General features: G+C 35.2%; 1 protein-coding gene across 1 annotated transcript; it reads right to left on the bottom strand.

The window, feature by feature from the left end:
• Positions 1-88: 88 nt before the first annotated feature.
• On the bottom strand, positions 89-14,253 carry LOC150098969 (kappaPI-actitoxin-Avd3c-like). Its single transcript, XM_090405451.1, has 3 exons — positions 14,050-14,253; positions 6,445-6,624; positions 89-340 (listed from the first exon to the last, which is right to left on the bottom strand). Exons 1-3 carry the CDS (start codon positions 14,105-14,107, stop codon positions 336-338), a joined length of 243 nt encoding a protein of 80 aa, XP_090261577.1. The 5' UTR covers positions 14,108-14,253; the 3' UTR covers positions 89-335.
• Positions 14,254-23,957: the final 9,704 nt, after the last annotated feature.

The following is a 23,957-nucleotide window of genomic DNA, read 5'->3' as shown; positions in this document are numbered from 1 at the left end:
GATAGAAGTCGCTCCATGCAATCCAAAAAAAAAAAAAAACTCTAAAATTGGTCATAGAGAGAGAGAGAGAGAGATGGATATCATGGCGAAGGTTTGTATTTTTTAAAACTAAATTTATTTATACATTTTGATTTATAATATTCCATATGCTTCTCCGCTAGCTTTATTTTTTCATAAAAATTTTAACAATACACAGTTCCGTTTATGTCATATTTCTGTACTAAACGAATAAATACAAATTTTAAGACTAGATGCGCAGTAAATAGACGAGAATTTAGCAATCATACAAGTCCGTAATCCTCACATGCTACATTCCTAAAAGGTATCGTTTGCTTTCATCCTGAAATATAAAAAGTAAATAAAGTCACTAATAGTTCATTCAATGAGTGAAAGATTCATACAAATCAAATTTTTCTATAAAACCTTATAACTTTCTATAAATTATAATGTAATGTTAGGAATTAAAAACACATACACACGTTATTATAATAAAAAAAAGGAATATTGATTTTTAAAATATAAAATTTTATACTATATATATATATATATATATATATATATATATATAGCACTGTGTATATATACAATATTGTGATTCTGTGTCTGTTAGCAGGGTAGGCAGTGTTAACCTTTATTATCATACATACATACACACACACACACACACACATACATACATACATACATGTGTGTGTTAAAGATATCAAGAAATTTTATACTTGGCTTTAATCCTTTTTCCAAGTAAGCAAAACAAAAGTTTTGCGCGTGAAATACAGTATTTTACGCAACTAAATTAATATTTTAATTTGTAATTAATCACAATATTTATTAAAAAACAAGTATAGCGTAACATCTTAATAAAAAGTATATTTATTAAATAAACAAATATTATAAATCAAATACTGTGCCAAATCCTTAGAAAATTAAAAATACAACATTCCGTACGATATCCAAGAAAATTTCTATCTCTCCCCACCCAAGAAGCAAATTTTTTTTTATATCACTCATGGCTAACTCCTTTAAAAATACCACGTAAACACATCTTCACTTCTACTCAAGTTTGTATTTTATGTATTCGTCATCCCATCCCATCTTCCCTTTCGTTTTAGGCTTAGTAGCTTGCCATGGCGAAGTAATTTGGCATTTTATAAACCTGCTTACGATAGGGCGCTTAATCCTATCTCTGTATTGTCTGCAAATTGTGTGTGTGGGGGGGGGGGAGTTCATTCCACAATACAAATTGGTTCCTCTCCGGCCAGTTTGTTTTGTGGAATGAAAAACACGAGTTTCCTAGAGAAAACCCTTCTCCACCGTATGAAACCGGCTAAGTTGAAGAGGTCTAACAACCTACTGTATAAGCCGAAAGGCTCTGATCCAGGTTCTTCACATCCTGGACTCAGCTATTTTCAACTGCATCGTCGATATGCACTGTGTTCAGCATGTGAAACTGTGGGCAATAATGAAAAGAACGGGTTTTCTTCAACACACTATCAGGTTGATAGCCAACTTGTACTGGAAGCAAGAAGCCACGGTAAGAACGTGTTGGATTGACTGGTTGGCTTCAGGTTGGAAAAGGAGTTAGGCAAGGATGTTTACTTTCTCCTCACTCGTTTAGTATATATGCTGAGGACATCATGTGTGATGCATTGGATATGCTGAAGACAGGAATTAGGATAGGTGGAAGATTGATTAGTAATCTGAGGTATGCTGATGATACAGGCCTCCTTCGTAATGACATGGAAGAACTAGGACAGATACTTGACAAAGTTAACAAGATCAGTAATAGTAGAGGACTTCGACTCAATCCTAGCAAGACAAAGATTATGGTTCTCAAAGGAAATACAAAGAGGGAAGTTCTTGAGAAACAAGTGTACTTTAAGTGTATCTAAAACAACAGTCAGAGATTTGTCTAAAATATGGAAGGATGGGTCTATTTCCATGGGAACAAAGTTGAGGATTTTGGATGCAGTTGTTTTTCCAACAGCAGCTTATGGATGTGAGACTTGGAATCTAAAGAAGTCAGATAAGAAAAGAATATCTGCTTTTGAGATATGGTGTTAAAGAAGGCTGTTGAGGATATCATATGCTGAAAGGCGCACAAATGAATGGGTGTTAGAAAAGATCAGTAGAACGTTAAGGCTCCTTAAGGATATTGACAGAAGAATTTTTAAATATTTTGGACACACTGAAAAGATCAAAGGAGGCCTTCTCAGAACAGTAATAGAAGGTAAAGTTCCTGGAAAAGGAGGAAGGGGTAGACCATCAATGAGATGGACGGATGGTGTGTGTGGAATGACTGATCTTCAGAGAGTTGAAGTCTCCAGATAAGCAAACAACAGGACTACATGGCGAGGCCTGGTGTGGTACATCACCGAGCATTGGAGTGACCATACGGCATCTGTGGATGCCCAGTGAACATATGGATGGATAGATTGTCGACAGTGCCGTAACGAAAGAGGCGCCCGCCACGGGCGCAACTAGATTTGGAGCACAGAACGTAAAAAATAAAAATAAATAAATAGATATAAAAGTCCGCTATTTTTTATTGTATTTTTAAATTTCAGCAATACGCCGCTTTAGACACAAATTCTGCAACACACCGCAACTCATTTTGATGGGTTAATAGTAAGTATTTAACATACTATATTGCATTTAGTAAAATTTAACTTGTTATATTTAAATTTTTCAAGATTTTTGTCATTTTTGGGTTGGGGGGGCACAAGTTAGACACTTGTCACAGGCGCTTCAAACCCTCGTTACTGCACTGATTGTCGATAACGCCTGAACTACAGCAGCTAGTTGGTTGTTGTGGATTCAAGGCAAAAGCAAAAAAGGCTGTGCTGCCAGTGAATTAAGTCTGCTTATGTTCTGACCGGTTTGCCTGTTTTGTAGGATGAAAAACTCGAGTTTCCACGCTCGTGTATTTAACAGTTCATAAATAAAATACAGTCAATAATTTTAAATTCATGCAATAAATCATTATTTATTCAGGTTGTCAAAGGATTTTGAAAAGTAAAAAAATCTGTGAACATAAATACAACTACGGGATAACTCTATTAAATACACAGTATTAATGCGCATGCTCAACCTGAAATCAGCATGAAAAAACAGCAAATCTTTGCTGTAAATAAGAAGTACAGTGCTTTTTGCTTGGTTGCGTTGGTATATTTTCAGTGCACCCCAGAAGAGCCTCACACTAAACTCTTCTTTGTAGTATGGAACAAAAATTGTGAATTTTTTTCTTATTTCACATATTATTCATTTCTATGTTTAGATAACACTGATTTACGTCTGCGTTAAATAAATAAATAACATAAATAAACAGTAATTAATTTACAAAAAGTAATGTTACGCTAGGTTTAAATTCCTTGTAAAATATTATTTATTGCTATTACTGGGGTATTTTCCAGCAAAAATATATTTTAATACGCAGCGTGTTTAAATACATAATTAAAAATAAACGGTCCTGAGTAGAGGAGAGAGAGAGAGAGAAAAAAAAAATCAACCGTAAGTGATGTCTCGCATTTAAGTGCAGGACGGATGCTTTGAAAATGGGATATTTTTGCCATGGGTGAAGTATGGGGACATTGACACATAAAAAAAGAAGTCAGCATAGGTACCTCTAACATATTTGACAAGTTAGAGAAACATTTTAAATAAAAATTGCTAAATAAAAACAAAATTCATCTGTGGATTTGTGGTCGAGTATCATAATTAAAATCATCATGAAATTCTTTTCTAGATAAAGAAAAATCACAGAGTTAAGAATATGACTAGTTGTTTACCGAAGAACTGTGAGTATTTCGATATTTATACGTCTGCTTTTATTCATGTATTATCAGTTGTAAAAATCATGTACAACATTTCACTGTCACACACAGATGGCACTGATGAACTATGTGTCTGATTAAATAATAATAATAATAATGAATTTATTCTAGCAGACTCAAGAACAGGCATTACAAACTAATGCAATGAAAGCAAAAATTTTGAACATCAATAATAACAGCAAATGCAGATTATGCGATCAGAAAGATGAGAATCTTTCTGAGAATGGAGAATATCTAATCAGCGCCTGCAGCAAGATAGCTCAAACTGACTATAAATACTGCCATGCTCAAGTGGCCAAAATAATTCATTGGCATGTATGAAAAAAATATGGCTTTCCTACTTCGATAACTGGTGGCAGCATAAAATAGAGACAGCACTGGAAAACGAAACAGCAAAAATTCTCTGGGACTTTCGAATACAAACTGATCGGCATTTGGAACACAATAGACTTGACATCACAATTATCGAACATCGACAGGTTTGGATTATCGATATCGCAGTACCCAGTGATAACAATAAAGAACTGGAAAAAATTACGAAATATGGAGATCTGGCAATCGAAGTTGGCGGGTTGTGGCTTAAACACACTAAAGTTATTCCAGTAGTTATCGGTGCACTTGGTGCAATTTCAAAAAAAGCTATCCAACTATTTACAGCATTTCAACATCAACGAGACCTACAAAAAACAGCATTACTTGGAACAGCCCATATTTTACGACGCTATCTGACGGACTATTCTTAGATCCTTGGGCAGAATCTGAATTGTTCTGTATCATCAGTCAAATTGTTGTAATAATGTTGGTTAAATCTTGTTTTTATATTAAATTAAAAACTATAAATTAAAATTAATTAAAAACTAGTCTATATCATTTTGGCTTATGAATGCAAATTCAAAAATTATTAGGTCAGTGGTAAAGGGAACTGTCAAAAAAAAAAAAAAAGAAAGAAAAAAAGGAAAAATGTAGAAGGAACGAAATGTAATGAATGGATAATAAAGGAACAGCGTATCTCGTCTTGCAACTTTTTTAATAGAATGAAAACTCACGTGAAATATATAAACGAGAAAGATACAAGCGAGATATAATGTAAGAACTAATTTGTAAACTCTTTTCCCAATCGCCTCCTTACCTTCATGGAATGAGAGGGAACCGATGCGCGATTTGTTGGTTCTCTCAAATGTGTAAGGTCAAGTAAGATTTCCAATTTTTGATATTATAACTTAACGCAGTGTTGAACTTGGTTTAAGCGAATGTGAAGTTATTTATATGGAAAAGTGAGTGAAGTTTTTGTGTTGGAAGATTTCATTTGGGTTCAATGTCGTTTAGTTATACGTTTTTCTAAATGTGAGCATCGCCTACACGATGTTTTCTGGAATTGCTGAACTATCCGTCCTCTTACCATAGCAATGATAAAGACAGTCGTTCGCTTTTAACCGAGGTATACATTTCTAGACGACTTATATAGCTGTTTCAGTTACATTAGATTATACCCACTGAAGATTATACCCACTTTCTGGTGGTGGTGGTGGGGGGGGAGTCTTGGAAAATGTTATATTATGTATCGTTTCCTGTGAAGGGAAAAGTATTATACGGAACATGTTGCAACGAAAGGCATTTTTCTGATAAGTTTTCAGATTAGAAACAACACAACACTTTTACCCATTTTAAAAACTTATAAATCGTAAAAATCAGAAATAAATCAGATCATACAACGTAAAAAAAAAATAAAACTAAACGAGGGTGTGGGTATTTTGTAACATGGTGCTAGTAAAAGATAAGTAAGGGGGATAAAAAAAAAGCACTTACCTTTTTGAAAATATTCCTTTTCTGAAGTCACGCACAACACCCAAATTTCTGTCGAACAAATATGTTTACGGTTCTCAAAATTGCAAGACAAATTACTACGCTGTTTTCTTACTTGATTGTAAAATACAATTTGGATAACAGAGCAATCGGATGTTCTAAGCCATCGTCGGTGCTTGAGAAGTTGACGTAATCAGAATTTTACAGCTATTTTACAATTTTGGGCTTTATGAAATTACGATTTCTCATGCAATCGAATCATATTAAAAAAAAAAATTTTCGTTAATGCGGCATTTACAATAATAATATTGATTTTATATGCAAATATTTTAACTTTCCAAACCACACTGTTGATCGGCACCTAACCAAAATCACCTATAGTTTTGTGCGCAGGTGGGTCCACCCCATTATAATAAGTAGATGACATGATAATGACAGTCAAGCAAAGAATTGTGTTAATCTATGTAAAATATGAGTTGCTCGTCCGTGTGCATCGAAAGTTAGCCGGTCTGTCAGGTTAAACCACCTGATAATCGTATAAAGCTGTAGCAGGATTAACTTGAACTGGCAATGTTGAAAAACTTAAGTTTATGGGACGCTCAAGGACTTTATTTCGATAACGTTTTGGAAAATTTCTTTCCTAAAAATCCGACATTTAGTTGAAACTTCCTATATTGTCAGTAATATTTAATTATCGACTAGTAATTCAACTCGTGAAGCTTCCAAATATCTAAATGCATGGGAAAAAAAATTATAAAAGAAGCGGTACTCCCTTTTATTCCCTTCTACTTTATTCGGTATGATTACTTACCTTTGCATGCTTCCTCGCATTCTCTCCTGGTAGCGAATCTGTTGCTATTGCCCCCACAACCACCATAATAGAAAATGTGGCATCTCCTTTCCTTAGCATCGTAAAAGAAGGATGGGATACTCGCTTTACAACGTCCAACATCGGGCGGTAGGTTGCAGCAATCATGAACGCCACTGACCTCTGGGAGAAGAAATAAGTACATACGTAAATAACAGAGCCAGAGTAGCTTAAAAAATTGCTATATAAGTTCTATATTTTATATAAGTTTTGCATGTTGTGGAGTATGCGGTTGTTTAACCCTTTGCCTACCTAAGATACTAGGTTCGAGGTAACAAGTTCACAGTCTTTCAGTAGACAAGTACTCTCTTTTCGTTCTTTAAATTAAGATATTAATTTTATGTACCAGGATGGTGACTGCCTGTAGATGGCATGAGTGTCGCCAAAGAGTACATCTATAACATTTCTAAAAACTAATTCAGAATTATACACATCTGTAATTATGCCCTCTCCCCCCAAAGTTCCAGTATATTCGCATACAATACCATGGGTGGGCTGAAGATCAGGTCAATCCAGAAATCGCTATGAAGATTGAATTTTTTTTTTCAAGCATTTGTATGCAAATAGTCTCACACTGAGCAATAAATATCACAAACCGCTTTAATATATTAATCATATGCTGCGATGGGATTCCAACTCGAATCCTGTCGGTTTGGAGAGTTGCTATCCACTCGGTCGGTGAATATGGATGAGAAGTATGCATTCTGAAATATCCCGTGATCGCAAATCATCGCTGCAACAGTGGCGGGCAAAATGAAAAGTTGCATGAACGTTGAAGAATGCAAAATCTTCTGTTTCAAAAATCAAAAGTTTCATTCGTAATAGTGATGGATTTGATGTTGAATAGAACTGTTTAAAATCAGTATTTGTAGCTAACTATAAGGAGATAATTAAAGAATATTTTAGAAAAGATAAAATGCGTCCTTTTTTTTATATATAATTTACATAGAAGCTTATTCTAAAAATAAAAAAATAAATAAAAAATTGATGAGAAAAATCATTAAATTACGAGTCACCTGGTGCGGAGAATTTATAAACGAATATCTTACGGAATTTCGAACTATTTTTTTCATGTAATGAATGAACTGAAGGATGTTCTACTTTGGCAACAAACGTAGTTCTGTCATAACATAAGTGATATAAGAGACTGCTGAAAATATAAACATATCTTCAAAGTAAGGAAGTAAATTTAGCAAGCATCGTGCTGCTAGGTTTAATTTGGAACTCGAGGTCACACGAATTTTCTAATAACTCGGTCTAAAACTTGCGAATATTGCCGCTGTTACATAGCTCTGGAAAGAGGGAATAGTTGGATTAGTTTAGTTTTATGCTGATTAGATTGATTAGGTGATTTGTGGAGAGCCATTTATAGTGTACGTCCCGTTTTGACTTTTCTCATGGAAAAATAATTTTCATCTTCCCGTTAATGTGGCTAGGCTTAATAGCCTGTCATGCTCGAATAATTGGCTTCATAGAAACCTAAGCTTCATGTAGAGAGATGGTTAAAACCATCCACAAAATTCTGTGTCAGCTCCGTGTGTTTTAGCTTGTCTATTTGGCGGAAAGAAAACCTCCTTCAGCCGTTGTATGAGACCGGCAAACTTGCCATCACTTGAAAAGCCCGTATGCAGAATGTCGTCTTAGACGGATTCATAACCGGGGCATCGAAACGTAATCCTTGATGACAATTTCTTCACTGATATTGAGAAACTTAATGACTCACTTAATATTTTCATTTCTGTCAAAGATTTCATCTTAATTCTGTTCTCTTCGTGTCTTCTTGTTGTCCATTCGTTTTTGTTTCTATGGTTCTTGCAAATAACTTCGTTGATTTGATCCGCTGTTTTTTTAAGCCATCACAGAACTACTCCAGAATCCAAGGCACTTCTTGATTTATTTATAGAATCTAGACATTAACAGGTTAAGATTCTTTTGTGAATGTGCTTAGTTTGGAGATGGATAATCGACTAAATTACCAGGAAACTGACTTTTTATTAGATGCGTGGAATATATATATATATATATATATATAGTGTATGTAGTGTGCAATATATATCTTACCAGACGTATGACGATCATATTATATGTAATATAGCTATTTTTAGTTTTGTATATTTAATTATTTAAATTTAAATAAATTTAATTATAATAAATTTAAATTATTATAAAATTTTATTTACATGTACATACGAGTACATCAGTAAAGGGTCGAATTGGAATAGACTCGCGGGCGAAATTTCGCCCGCAGGCGAGGGTTTCCCCCACACCTGGTATAGATAGTCAATAATGAAAAGTAGTTGCAATGTGATCTAAAAAAAAAAAAAAAAAATCAGCTAAAGCGCTATATAATAAAAAATCGGAATGAATATTGTACTAATATCTCAATTACTATCTCATTAAATAACATCGACTTAAAATTCACACTATTTCTTCGATGTTTTAGGGCCATTACAATCCGAGACGGCTAATTCCGAAAAAAAAGAAAAAATAGTGGAACCCAGAGACTAAAAAGTTTTATATTAATTTATTATAACTAGGATTCGTCGTCCTGTTCGGTTTTTCCATATCTGTGTCTATTTTTTTAATGTGAATTGTACCCATGAATAATCCGTTATAAACCTGTAGTACATTAAGTCTCATGGATGGCGAAAGATTAGATATTTGGAAATCAAGTTCTAGAGACAAAACGTGAAACTTTTTTTCGACTCATACGCGAAATCTTCAAGTGTGTGTGTGTTTTTAATTTTTGAAATGTGTTTTTTTTTTCGTAATTATTTACAATATTTTTAAAATTATTATATAGAATGAGTAAGTATTCTTGCATTTTCTTGTTGACTTCTGCAACAAATTGCTATGGAAAATTTGTAATGGGCTCTCGATCATTTCGATTTTGACTATTTCAGAATATCTAAAAATAATTAAAATCCAATTATTTTATATGTGGCTTTTTCTGCTAAGAAATTTACGAACTCGGTCACACAGTCGATTATCTTCTTGTAGTTGTAGGTATTGTAATCAGATGGCGCCACTCTGCAAACACTTTTATATTTGCAACACTTAATTTCCTTAGGAATATTGTTCTTCTAAAATTGCATAAGAACGTTGCCTGTTGCGTTTTTTTTTTTTGTTTTCATTGTTTATATCTAGTTTACTCAGATTATATACAGTTGTTAAGAAATTAGGAAGAGTATCACGTGCCGATCCACGGGTTAATTTAATCATGTTCTTAAGTAGAACAAACATAAGTCAAATATTACACAGGCTTGCAAAATTCGAGTCATGAAAAGTTGTCTGGAAACTATTAACTGTTTCTGATTTATTTTTGACCGTTGATTTCAAATATCTCTAACATTTTTCTCTATCACGTAGGGATTTTTCACGAAATGGATCTCAATATTACAGTAAAATAGTTTTAAAACACATTCTATTAAGTAAAATAACAGTATTTAAAATTTTCCGTAAACATTTTTGGAATGAAAGTATTTGGAAAAAATGCTTTAATTAAAGATTAATCTTTAGTACATACTTTATATTTCGTTGTGGTGTCTTTTTCTTTTTCCTTCAAAGCTTCTTTTTGAACTTTTTCTGTGAAATTCTTTTCCGGATCGTCTCTGTGCAACATCCAGCAGTAGTCAGCTATCATGTTGACATTCCACCTGCCCTGATACCTTCTTTCTATCTCCTTGATGTCTTGGTGTAATCGTTCTCTTTGCTCTTCGCTGACAGTTCCCATATTCTCAGGAAAGTAGTCTAAATGAGAGTTGAGAAAGTGCACTTTTAAGCTCATGGAGTATCCTAAATCCTTGAATTTCTGTAGCATGTGTTCCACAATCATTTTATAGTTGGGGTCATTGTGATTTCCTAAAAATTTGCCCACTACCTCTTTCAAAGATTTCTACACTTCTTTTTCAACAGTTACCATTGTTTCTTCTAAAAGTTTATCCTTCATCAGTTTCCTGATGTCCGGACCGATAAAAATACCTTCTTTCAATTTTGCTGTAGATAATCCCGGAAATTTTGCATAGATGTATTTAAAACACTCTCCTTCTTTCGACAAAGCCTTTACAAGTTGCTTCATCAATACCAGCTTTGTGTGAAGTGGGGGTAAAAGGATTTTTTTCCCGAGCAACCAAAGTTTCGTGTAACACATTTTTACTTCCAGGTTCTAATGTGACTCTTTCTGGCCATTCCTTCTTGATCCAATGTTGCTCTCGATCTCGGCTGTCGCACTCGCACAAAAAGCACGGGTATTTGGTGTATCCTCTTGGTTGTCCCAAAATCATAGATATGACTTTAAGATCACCGTCCATCCATGATCATTGTACTTAAGTCTGCTGAGAATGAAGCCTAAAATTTCATATCGTTCTTTCAAATGCACGGAATGTGCCATTGGTACTGAAGCATACTTATTGTAATTATGGAGAAGCACAGCTTTGAGGCTTCTTTTGGGGATTCGATAAACAACCTCCAATCGATGACTTCATATTTTACGTTGCATTTGCTTATCGGTCCGGGAATATCGCTACAGTAAACTAAATCACCTTCCTCTGAAAACTAAGGAAGAAAATCTCGTTTTCTGTATCTAAACCATGAGAAAGAAGTGCCAGAAGCTAACAAAATCTTTTCGTTTAGTCTCGAGCCCAGCAGTTCTGCAGATTCCTTAGGAAGACCCAAATCTCTGACCAAATCGTTTCAATCGGTCTGTGAAAAAAAAACTCGGGTGGGTCACAATCTTTGTATTCGTCATCATTGAAATCTTCAACTTCTTTGTTTGAATCGCTGCTGAGTGGTTCTTCTAAAAATTTGTGGAGGTGTTGGTACGGGTATTTCAGGACCATGTTCCACTGGGCGTATTGCAGATGATAAATTAGGATAGGAAATGCCTCTTTTTTTTTTTTTTTTTTTTCACATTGAAGCCTTGAACATTCGAAGAATAGAAGTAACAGTCATCGGTATGGTTGCGGAGTTCCCGCTATACCATGGAAATTCCGAAATGGAAAGATTTTTGTTCTCCCTTCGACCACCTTCTAAGTTCTACACAAATGGAACATACTATATGCCGCGCCCATGGCTTATCTAAGTCACCAAGTTTCATCCCAAAATACACATACTACATTTTTTTTACGAAATCTGTAATGTTTCTTCGTTGTTTATTTACCACTAACTCCCCGCATATGTAGCAGAAAATGTTAGGCGAATTTTTGCAACTTCTTGAAACACCATTTGAAACACAGTTAAACAAATTTTAACGAATGACATCAACATTATTACACGACACTACGTAAAAACATTAAAAAAAACTGCAAACACATTAAATTAAATCTCACACGAACTTAGAAAATATGCCACCTTTCAGAAATATGATAACCTTAGTAGTCGGCGACTAAAGTTCAACTAAAGAATCACACAAGAAAATGTGTCTATGACAACAGGAAAGTCATCCGTTATCTCGGCGAATCAGATTCAAAGTAGCCATCTGTACTTTTATCTGCATTCCTCTCTCTCTCTCTCTCCTATCTTAAGAATGAGAAGTTTCGTGGAAATTTCTTTTATCATAAAACGGCACTTCAAAAAAGTACTTATAACAACTAATTAGCTGTAAATAAAGGAGAATGAAAATAAATACCAATGCGCTGAATTTAAATCCAAATGCTACTAATAAAAACGATAAAATTAGAAATTGGGTAAAATTAGTGGGTGATGGAATTTTTTACTATTTTTTTCTGAACTCTGCACCTAAAAATGTATAAGAATTAATTATTACTTCTCAGACAACTTTTCCATCGCAGGCCTGTGTTATTATTCTCCACGTAAAAGAAATAATATAAAATAAAATCGTTAATATAATAAAAAAATTAAATTAAATTAAAAATAAAATAAAAAATACTTCTCACCTTCTTATTCACCACTTCCTTGCACAATTTCCAGGGATGGCCTCTAGTTCCTGGAATCATTTTTGTCGCCAGTCCCTGCATGCTGTCCAAAGTATCTTCACCCCCCTCCAAACCACAATGACCAGATTCGACTGAAAAGGCCCTGATCAGGCCTTATCAGTCGAATCATTACCATTTTATCTCTGCTGATTAATATTCGTCTTAATATTGCAGCAATCCTCTGAGTTGTCTTAATCACCTTTGCAACATGCGCCTTAAATTTCAATTCACCACAACCCCCAGGATCCAATGCTTCCTCAACTTCCTCCAGCATACTTCCACATATAGAGTAATCAGTATCTGCGGTTCCCAAAATTCAAAACCTTACATTTAGCCACATTAATCTGGCATCCCCATTTATTATTTATCTATCCAAATTTCCAGCTTACTCAGATCCTACTGAAGAGTCACTACATCAGTATTACTCTCAATAACCTTTCCCAGCTTCACGTCATCCGCAAAAAGTTAAATATCTCCTTAAATTTCCGTGACGATGTCATAAAGGTTGAAAGTAGTGGTCCCAGCACAGAGCCCTGTGAAACTCCACTAGGAACTTCCTTTTCCCCGATATTGCCCTTCCATATACGATCCTTTGATATCTATCAGACAACCAATTGCCAATCTACTCCACCAACTTAATATCCAAACCCATAGACTGCATCATGTAGTACCGTATCAAATGCCTTTGCAAAATCTAAAAAAAAAAAAAAAAAAACTATCTGATCTTCACAGATAATATTATTTTCATCTGCCCAGTTTTCTATACGAGCTCTTACCAATTTTTCTAAAACCTAAAGCCACACAAGTAACACAGACTGGTCTATAATTTGATACCTTCATTCTTCCACTATCTTTATGCAATGGCACTATCTTATCCTCCTTCCACTCCCCAGGGTCTTTTCTAGTTGCAAGGCTTTCATAAAATAGCCAGGTCAAGGGAGCTATTAGTTCTTTAGCGCACTCTCTTAAGACTTGTGGCGAAATTTCATCCAGCACAGCCTTGCTGACATCCAGAGTACTTATTATTGTAAATACATCCACTTCATTTACCTCTAATCCTTCAACCCTCTCCATCCTCTTTGGCATATGACTCGCATTCCCAGAATGAAACACTCTAATAAAATATTTCTTGGTAATATACCACAATCTTTCATCTACCAAGACCATTCGTACACAATCATTCCTTCTTTTTCTAGACACATAACGAAAAAATTCCTTAGGGTTGTTCCTTGAATCTGGTGCTAGCCTCCTCTCATATGCTAATTTTTCCTCCTTGACTATACTAGTCATCTTTTTTGCTTGAACTTTATATTCCTCATGCAACTGTTCATTCTACACTCTTTCCATGGCCGCTTTCTTCTTTAATTCTTTCTAGTTTTCTTTCTATAAGTAATTTTTGTTTGTTTGTTTGTTTTGTAAACCTGCCTTTTTAATTCTTTTATATTGAACTAAATGGATGTACTTTTGATCTGCCGTCAAGGGATGGAAAAATCTATTTCCTCTTGCTTCCTTGCCGAAGTATGAATAACGAAGCGTTACATTGAAAATAACAAATGTTAATGTAGATTTGTTAAGTAAATTTTACTTCACATGAGAAAGAAAATTAAACACTTACCGTTTTCATACAGAAATAAAACCAAGCAAACAATCATTAAACGACTTATCCACGACATGGTAATAGAGTGAATCTGAGCAATTTCTACTACACTTATGTATATATACAGAAAGAAACGTTGTGACCCACGCCCCTAAGTTTCAAAACATGAACAAACAGAGAATACACGGAAAATTTCAAAAAATCCCCTCCTACCATTACTCATCGAATCCAAGGAGTTTGTACAGGCGGTTATCTCTTGTAGTGAACGTTATGAAAGTGGCCTAGTTTGGTGTCCATGAACACACCTCTCACAGGTAATCCTTTAATACAAGGCTGTATCCGAAAGGAATAAACTCAGGTGATAAAATGGCGCAATGACAACACACAGCGGATGGAGAAATTTTAGTCGGAAACTCAAAGTCAAAAGGCCACTTAGCTAATTACAAAGTTGCGAAGGAATAATCTGTAACAGAGTGTTTATTTTTCGCATTTTATCAGTGAACAAAAGACATGAAATTAAGTCCTTTAAAGGAAATACAACGAAAATAAACATTGCTAACAACTTGCAATATGCCAGTCACTAGAGTAACATTTAGTTCTGCATTTTAGAAATCACCTTATATATTTCTCGGTAGTTTTACATGTTCCATCCATTTTTGTTTATAATGGTTTAGTTTTTCTTCTATTGATTTTGTTTTTAGTTCTTTTAAATCCCTTGAAAATCCCTCATTGCGTAAATACTACCGAATTACAAATACTCTTAAGATTTCTTCAAATTATCAGTAATCTTTTTGATCACCTAATTAACTGAATAATTCTTACATCGCAATTATGCGAATAATAATTTGAATTGAATCTCGGTAACATCGAGCTATCGTTATTTATACTCGTGTAAAACAGTAAATGATACCGAAACTTTTTGCAAGCTGTACACCCGCTTATATAAAAGTACCCAATATATAATTGCAGTTATCCGCAATGTACAAAAATAATATCGAATAATAATAATAAAAAAGTTAGTTAATTGTGATCTGTGTTAATGTTTTGCTCAAAGAACAGAACAGGTCGAGCTGATGGAATAGATAAACAGAGAAAAGCCAAAAGATTTTAAACATAGACAATTACACCTAGTATAACGCGACAGGATCTCGTATTACTCATACAATACGAGCTTTGCTGTTTGCTTATTTCGGAAATGCAAATAAAAAATAATAATAAACATAAAAAGAAGTCATGAGTTTATTTCACCCTTTAGCTAGCAGTGCCCCACTTTTGTTTTTGTTGATTTATTGAGAATTTAGGGACAAAGGGCATGGTTAGTTGAAGGTGAACTTCTTGAACGAAAGCAGTTTGCGAGTAAGAATAAATAGAACAGGTTATGAGAAGAAAAAGAAAAATATAAAGAAAAAGATAATAGATGATTACATTACTTTTTTCATGTTAATCATTATACTGCTTAATGAACATCATCAAGGAAAGTTTACGAGAAAGGAATTTGCTGCGCCTAAAATAGATTGATTTGACGGAGCAGAATGAGGAAGGGTGAATGAGAATGAATTCAGGATGCGTTTGGGAAAACTTGCAGGGGCGAATGCTGAATTGGAATGAAATTCCATTCAATTCAACAAATTTAAATTCACGCTTTCTCTTGTTATCATTCAGGGAGTGAGAGGTGTGATTGAAGTCTGATTAACGGAATAATGAATTACTGACCATTTAAATCTATTATTTAGAAATTTATGTACATTTAATCATACAAATACAACATTGATTTTACAAATGATATTCTATCTTTTTCAATTTAGCTACGTGAATACAAATTCTACCCTACGGTTCTTTATGAACTGGTCAATAACATCGTCATAAAAAGTTGGTTGTAACTGAATTTTCCCAAGCAACACGTACACTTGTAAAAGCTGGCTGAAGCTCACTGACTAGAGCTACGTTGACTGCGTATGGCCTGTGTTTAAGCAACAGAGTGAGACGACGTGAAATGGCTAGGCGCGCGCATGAAATCACAGTGCAGCTGCGAGGACCTGGAAGCTCCTACAACCGAGCAAGCCAAGGTAGCTTTGACTAGACGAGCAAGCATCGGCCTTCGATACACAACGCAAAGCTCAATTATTGCCGCGCAAGCTTAAGACGTCTTCTGTCTACAAAAATAAAAGCCTAAATGGAATGCTTATAAATGCATGCATTTATTAACAAATAAATAGTACTTCTTTCTCAGTTAATGAGCTTGCGCAGCAAGCATGGAGAATTCGCCCCTGAAAACTTGAGACTATATTATACAAAAAAATAAGGGGAGAGACAAATATTGTCACTCCCCTTCCTCTCAGTATTATTGGTGAAAATATTAAAAATATTCGAGGTTGTGCCGTTATCAACTTCTTGTGAATGCGTATAAATACCTGTTACCAACTCAATGTAGGCTGATTCTGCTTTTGCTATGTGCGTTTTGTCGTCTTTTTAAATTATTAGAAATGCCAATCGCATTTTATTATAACGTTATAAAGCATGAAGAGCCTGCTACTACAACTAGTTTAGTTGAATTTCTTTTTTTTTTTTTTTGTTTGGCGATAATATCATTATTATATTACCCTACCTTGGACTCTACTACGTTGTCACACTCTCTCTATTTTTGTTGTCTTGTACGTTTTCTGGCCATTTACTTGTTTATCCTCCATGCTAACTCATCTTCCATTGAAAAATTACATCCACGTCATCTTCTAACTACGCTAAGGAGATGCTGGGTTGTGTTGCATCACTTTATGTGGATCCTCCTCACGAAAGGTTGACTTGTATTACCTTAGCGAAATCCTTCTCTAGCGACCAAGCATAGACGATGAAGTTCAACCATCCTAGTGCGATAAACTACGTGTCAGAAGTGGCTATATTTCAGTCTTGTTAATTTGCATATAATGAAGTGATCGAATGGCTTAAAACTATATGCATGCAGTTATATATGTATTTGACAAACACTGATAGTATTAGAAATTTAAAAAAAAAAATCTTCAGTATGTTATATATCACAAGAAAACCATCGTACTGTGAACTATAAAATTTTTATGCAGCAGATGTGAGGAGTGATATAAATAACATTCCCAAATATTTGTTTATCGTTGATGGGAGTTGTAAAATGACTTGTATAGTCCTATCATAAAAATGCTTAAAATAAAAAATCTCAAGCAGAACTAAAGTTTTCTATAATAAATCGACTTAAGAGTGCTGTGCCACAAGTTGAACAAACTCTTATCTCCAGATATTTCCTCCAATCCCCTTTCCCCCATCTTCCCCTCAGTTGCAGTATCATCCCCATCAGCAGATGACAAGTTTGCTGCTAGCTTGTTTGTTTTACTGATAGGTTTGCTCGGAATCCCTAAAATTGTTCGCTGCGTGATAAAACTAATGCATTGAGTAAACAGAGATTAACAAGCGATAAGCTTTCTTTTCCTGTACGTCATTTTAGACAAGAATGTACAGTTTTCAGAAAGAGTTCTATAAGAATTATCAAGAGCACTTTACAACAAACAAAAAATTCTCACAGGATAAATTGAGTAAGATTAATGGCACGAGATCATGCAACATATGCAAATATGCACTTCTTTTTATTAGACTGTTTTTTTTTTTAAAGATTTTTAAATTAACAAAACTCGGGTTTTTCATCTTTCAAAACAGGCAGACCGTCCTCTAGATACATCTACAGGCAGAAAAATTCGAGGATATGCAAGAAAGTGGTGTATCGGCTGCATTAAAATGTCCTGGCCCTTAAAGGGGAATAGAAGAAGTGAAAGTAATTAAATAACAACCTAATTTCATATTCGTTTCCTGATGATGTAGTCGAAATTGTACACCCTTGGAGTAGATTCGTTACCGCTTTATTGTTTGTCCCGAAGAACACTTCAAATAGGTTGTTTATTTATAGCGATGTTATTTTATTTTTTGGTTCTCACTAGATCCTCTCGTCAAGAAATCTTGTTTCAAAGCAAATACTTCTAAAGAAATGTCCAGGAAATTTGTTTTTATTATGGATTTTCAAAATGTTTTGAGAATAATAATTTGATTGAAAGATATCTCTACAGCCAGAAATTTTCTTAAAGTTAAAAGCCCCAACACAAACATCTTAGAATGGATTCGCAGGTCATTGGTGAGGGGGGGGAGGACGCGATATTTACCTATTTGCTGGAATGAACTGGGTTCAAACACCTCTAAGACAAGATCTTCATAAGACTGCAAATGAAGGTGAGTTAACCAGTATTTTATGTGAAGATGGCAGTTTCTTCGTCCCACAAACTTAATATTCTTCTCTTAGCCAAGCTAAGGCCATAATTCTAAGTTAACGATAATAACGTGATATGGAATATTGGGCAATATGTGCTGGTGGTGGAGGTCTATCTCTCTTTACAAATTAGTAGAGGCAGTATTTATAAAAATCAATGTATTGCTGATTTTGATTACCCTATTTGATTATGAATATATCCCATTGCAACATCTTTCAGAACAACCGAGACCCTCAATATCGCGATTTTTAAATACCATTCCCACTCAGGAAGCTTGTCCTACTTTTACCGCGGATAAGGATTACATGCTGCTGAGACCCATCATAGAACTTTTTTTTTTAGGCCTCCGATAAGCAGACGGTGGTCTCACACCACTATGAAAATTGCTTCCACCTAAAGACACTTCCATACATATGTCTCGCAGGTTGGAGGGGGGGGGGATTCGCACCCATGTCGGGTTGAAGAGCGGCAAGTCTAAAGTGACTTGAAAAAAAAAAATGCATATTTGGTCTCTACAGCATAGTTTCCAGGTGATCTAGCAGTTTTACGTTTTCTGCCTAGTTGATAATTTTTTTTTTAATATCAAGTCGTTGGTCTTATGTGTGCGTCATGTATTATCCAAATCCAGACCGATGTGGTGTTTTCTTATAACTCAGTAAGATATTCATTTTTGTGATATTCTTCAGAGCCCATGACGATTGATTCATTTCCTCCATCCGCTTTAACAGCCGACGTTGTTGTTGTAATTTTTTAAAAGCAGGGTTCCATTTTTGGAATATTTCTAGCTGGTAGTTTAGCTCCAAGTAACAGACTTTGAATTCGAATAAAGTCAGCTAATATGTTAATCGTCTGGATCGAGGAAAAATTGAAACCTTTTTAAATTCTACTCTGTCTGAGATATAAGATAGCGGGTTATGACTTTGAAACGGAGAATATGCTATGCCTCTTTCCCTATTGTTTTGTAATTTTTTTTTTCTATAGAGAAATGGATAATAAGACCAATGACTTCGGTAAATAAATAAATAAATATTACTTCAAAACAACTTTTGGTTCCAAGAATTTACGGAGTCTCCTAAGAATCATAAACCAGAGGTATCGTTTGAGACCCAGTGTACACACGAGACAATCACCCTCCTCCAATCTAGAAAAATACGTCACAACTGGTAGCACCGCACGTAAAACTGAGTCGTTCATCAAACCAGTTTACATTTCATTGAGAGAGTTTCGGTAATATGAATATCAGATATTCTGACAAGCCTAAATGTTACAGGGTATTCACAAATGTCCTTAGAGAAGAAACTTTGAATCTTCTTCGAGATCTTTTTCAACGGATACCGGTGTCATGTTCAGACACTGGACTTCTTTCGGTTTCAGGATACATAGAGGGAAAATCAGGTCTCGCAATGGGCTTCCTCCTCTTCCCCACCTCCAATGCTACTTAACCTAATCATGGAATCTTTTGAAAGGAAAGGCTTAGAAAAATATCATAAAAAGGTAAAATGTTATATATTCTTCATTTTGGACATGCTACGAGGAATTTAAAATTTCCAAAACTATCTGTTGTCCACATCTCAATATAAAGTTCATGGTTGAACTTGGAGAACTGCGGACGTTAACTTTCCTTGATATTCCCCTAGAAGTCTGATGGTAAATGACTTAATTTCTCAGTGTACAGAAATCCCACCAACGCTGAAAGATTCTTACATACCTCCTCGAAAAACCATCCCTTGCAGAAGATGAATATAATGAAGACATTGAGAGAGACAGAGCCTAAACTTCGAGCTAGTACGGATTTCCCTTTTCATGGAATACAAACTTCATTGCGCTTTGAGCCTCAATATCCGTTTTGTAGACATAATAGATATGGTAATAATGTCACCCTTTTTAAAAAGTAAAATTCTTTATCTTTATTCATAAATATTGGATTTAGGACATTTATTGTTTATTGGATTTTTTAAACTTAAATCACAGTGTCTATAATTTTAAATTAGACAATAAGGAGCTACTGATGTAATTCGGTCACTTTGCGATAGCTCACGCGCGTACACACACACACACACACACACACACACACACACACACACTGTTATCACATCAAAATAGCTGATTGAGTTTAAACATCTCATATTCCATTAGCTACATTAAAACCCATCTATTTCAACTCCTTTCTAATTATTCTCGCTTTAGACTCAATCAAAAAGTATAACTCATTTTATATAAAAGTGATATATAGACAAATCTGCCTTCAGGACGCACGCAGTTTTTACAGACAAAAAATACTGTTGTTGTTGGTGATGATGGGCGATAGATGGCGTTGATGGTAGTTGTGTCGTAGTGGAGAGGATGAGATGTATTTAGCGAAGTAGATTAGTATGCCCACCCATAATGAGTCCGTGGACTTCCTGGAGGTGTCACGTAATAATAGTAATAATAATATTGAACACACTGATGCGAACTCTTTAGTTCAACTGAGAAAAAATATTTATTCAGCAGATGTCCTGTGGAATCAACACTACCTATGTAACAAAATTAATCCGCCTTTCAAATCACTTTAAGAATTTTTTTTTTATTTTTCGGTTACTTACTTCATCGATAAACCCCACTACTCTGTACCCTAATACATCATGCAGTTTGAATTCACTGATATGCCACATGCTTGCAAAAAATTACGAAATATTGCTTAATTTGAGTGACATCAAATAGACTTGATAATCGAAATAAATATACGTGGGAATGTCGAAGGTGGAAATGCTGAGTCATTATTCAAAAAGTTACTTGAAGCACTGCAGCGTTCCTAGTTGCTGAAAAGAATTAGAACGGAAATGTATATTAATATCTTCCGCATATCAAATTAAAAATACCAACGTACATGTATTTAGTTAATTGTTTAGACTTCAAGTAGCTTTTAAAATTTTTATTCAGACAGAATCCGCATTTACATATTGATAGGTAAAAATCTTACTGTATCTCAATATTTGATTTTACTGCCTACAGTATGGGTATGGACAAAGCTGAATCAAGCAATATATGTAATGCTGAACAATCGGACTACATCCCTCCTTCCGCTGTATAACTTTTTTTCTATATAATTTCGGATAGCATCAAAGCTTCTTTGCTTACTAGCCAAACTTTTTTTCCATACTAAATTACTGTTATTATTATTGTTATTATTATTAAAATTAAAACTTCCATGGAGTCAAAAGACGGGAGGTCCCACAGTTACTCACGCAGTTTATCATACCGCGCTTTAAATGTGTTCACTGCCTCCATGCTTACCACACTCTCGGGCAATGCATTCCAACTACTATGCATGCAAAAAACACCTGCCCCTTACCCCCTTGCTCACACTCTCCTTATACAGCGTCCAGGGTTCACTTGTTCTCTCCCTATCTTTCCCCCATTCTATGCAAAACCTCCCCGACATTAATCTGGTAATGACCTCTTAACAGCTTATGTCTCGATCATATCCCCCTCTCCTCATCCTATCTACCAATCTCTGCAAATTGCATTCTGTCAATTTGTCTTCATGCTCAACATTCCAGAGACCAGAAACCACTTTAGTTAATCGTCTCTGGACCTTTTCCAATACATCTTTATCTTTTTGAAATCCAGGTGACCAAATCTGCGCATAGTAATCCATATGCAGCATATGGATTACTATGCTGATCAAAGCTTCATACGAGGGAACCATAACATCCTTACTTCTACAAGCGAGTGTCCTCTGCATCATTCGCATTATCCACTGTGCTGTCTTCACAATATTAGCAATATGCCCCGACATTCTAGGTCATTATTCACAATCGCTCCCAGATCTCTCATCTGCTCTACCTCTTCCGAGACATTTTCACCGATTGTATATTCTACATCCCATCTCTGCTTTCCAAATTTCAAAACCTTATACTTTGCAACATTGAATTGACATCCCCACTCATTTACCAATTCAGCCAGTATATTCAAATCCTCTTGCAAAGCCACATCATCCGCTCTGCTCCTGATAACTTTCTCCAATTTGGCATCATCTGCAAACAACTGCATATCACCCTTGAGATCTCTCTCAATATCATTTACATACAAATTAAACAGCAATGGACCCAAAATAGACCCTTAAGGTCAGTGGCAGCTCGTGGCTTGAAATCGTGGGGATGCTGTAACTTTCGAAATATACTTACACACTGTAAGTACAGTGTATACTTGTTTGGATAAAATATCAAAATTATGATAAAAATTAAAAAAAAATTAAACATGAAAAAATATTGTTTATCAATAAAATTATACGGTTTAGTATAATTCAAAATTACTTAAAAATAAAATCCATTATCATAACCCCAATAATGTTCTAAAATAAAAACTATAACAAATGCTATGTCTTTAATTATAATGTCCAAATATTTAAAGAGACGAAATAAACACGATAAGCACTACGAACACTCTACTACTGGGACAAACTGCAAATAAACAACAGAGCTATTAGCGTAATTCGACACTGTCCGTCGCATTACGCTAATAGCTCGCATCTCACTATGACGTGCATATGCTTGCGCGTAGCAATATGACACTGCGGTAAACACAGTACTGCTAGCGTCCTTCGCCCGCCTAAGTGCTACAAGATGGATTTTTATTATTTTTTATAAAAAATGAGAGAATTGGATAGGATTGTTGATGATAAAATTAAATGTCACCAGCAAATATAAATAAATTAATAAATATATTTATATATCGAGAAAAATTGGGGGTGCTGCAGTTCCGCAGTGCCTATGCACGAGCCGCCATTGCTTGAGGTACACCACTAGTAACTTTCCTCTTCTGAGATATCGCTCCTCCATAGACAACTCGCTGATACCCTACGATTGATTGATTGATTTATCCCTTCAATCGTTTCCAACCCGTAGGTGACTTTGTAGGCATTGCCCACAAAGTATTCCTGGTGAGATTTTTACAGGGAAGCTCACCATTGCTTTCTCCAATACCCCCAGTTTTATCCAGGCTCGGGACCTGCATATGTCTGGGACGTATTCGTGACTGTAGTCCATGTGTGTGTGTTCACGGGGCTGGTTTGCCTATTCTGGGGGCGAAAAACCCCCTACCTCCCTATGAGACCTACTAACTCACCTTTAGTTTAGTCGAAAGAGACCAAATAAAGGTTCCTTACGTCTTGGACGGGAATAGAACCCAGGGTTCTATTCCCGTCCAAGACGTGAGGAACATTCCGACCGAAGGGGTTCGTCTATACTAACTGAGCTATGGAGGCTCTGACACCCTATCAGACAGCCAATTTCCAATCCAGCGAACTACTCATCCATTCCAATTTAATTACCAGCTTGTCATGTGGCAATTTATCAAATGCCTTTGCAAAATTTAAATGTACCACTATGTATGCATCACCCTTATCCAATGCATTTGTCACTTTATTATAATAGGTAAGCAGATTGCTAAAACATGATCTTCCTTTAACAAACCCATGCTGGCCACCAAAGAGTATTTTTCTGTTGTCAACCCATTCTGAATCTTGATCCTAACCAACCTCTTTAACACTGAACCACAACTCCAGACACACAGACGGGCCTATAATTCAAAGCCCTAGTCTTATCACCTCCCTTATGAATCGGAACAATTTTTCCCTCTTTCCATTCCTTTGGAACTTGGTTC

The sequence above is a fragment of the Typopeltis vanoorti genome, chromosome 15 (assembly GCF_054136105.1).
Source record: "Typopeltis vanoorti isolate ZY-2024b chromosome 15, IOZ_Tvanoo_1.0, whole genome shotgun sequence".
In the NCBI taxonomy this organism is placed as follows: Eukaryota; Metazoa; Arthropoda; class Arachnida; order Uropygi; family Thelyphonidae; genus Typopeltis; species Typopeltis vanoorti.
The sequence above is the reverse complement of the archived record's forward strand: the minus strand, read 5'-3'. Positions and strand labels throughout refer to the sequence as shown.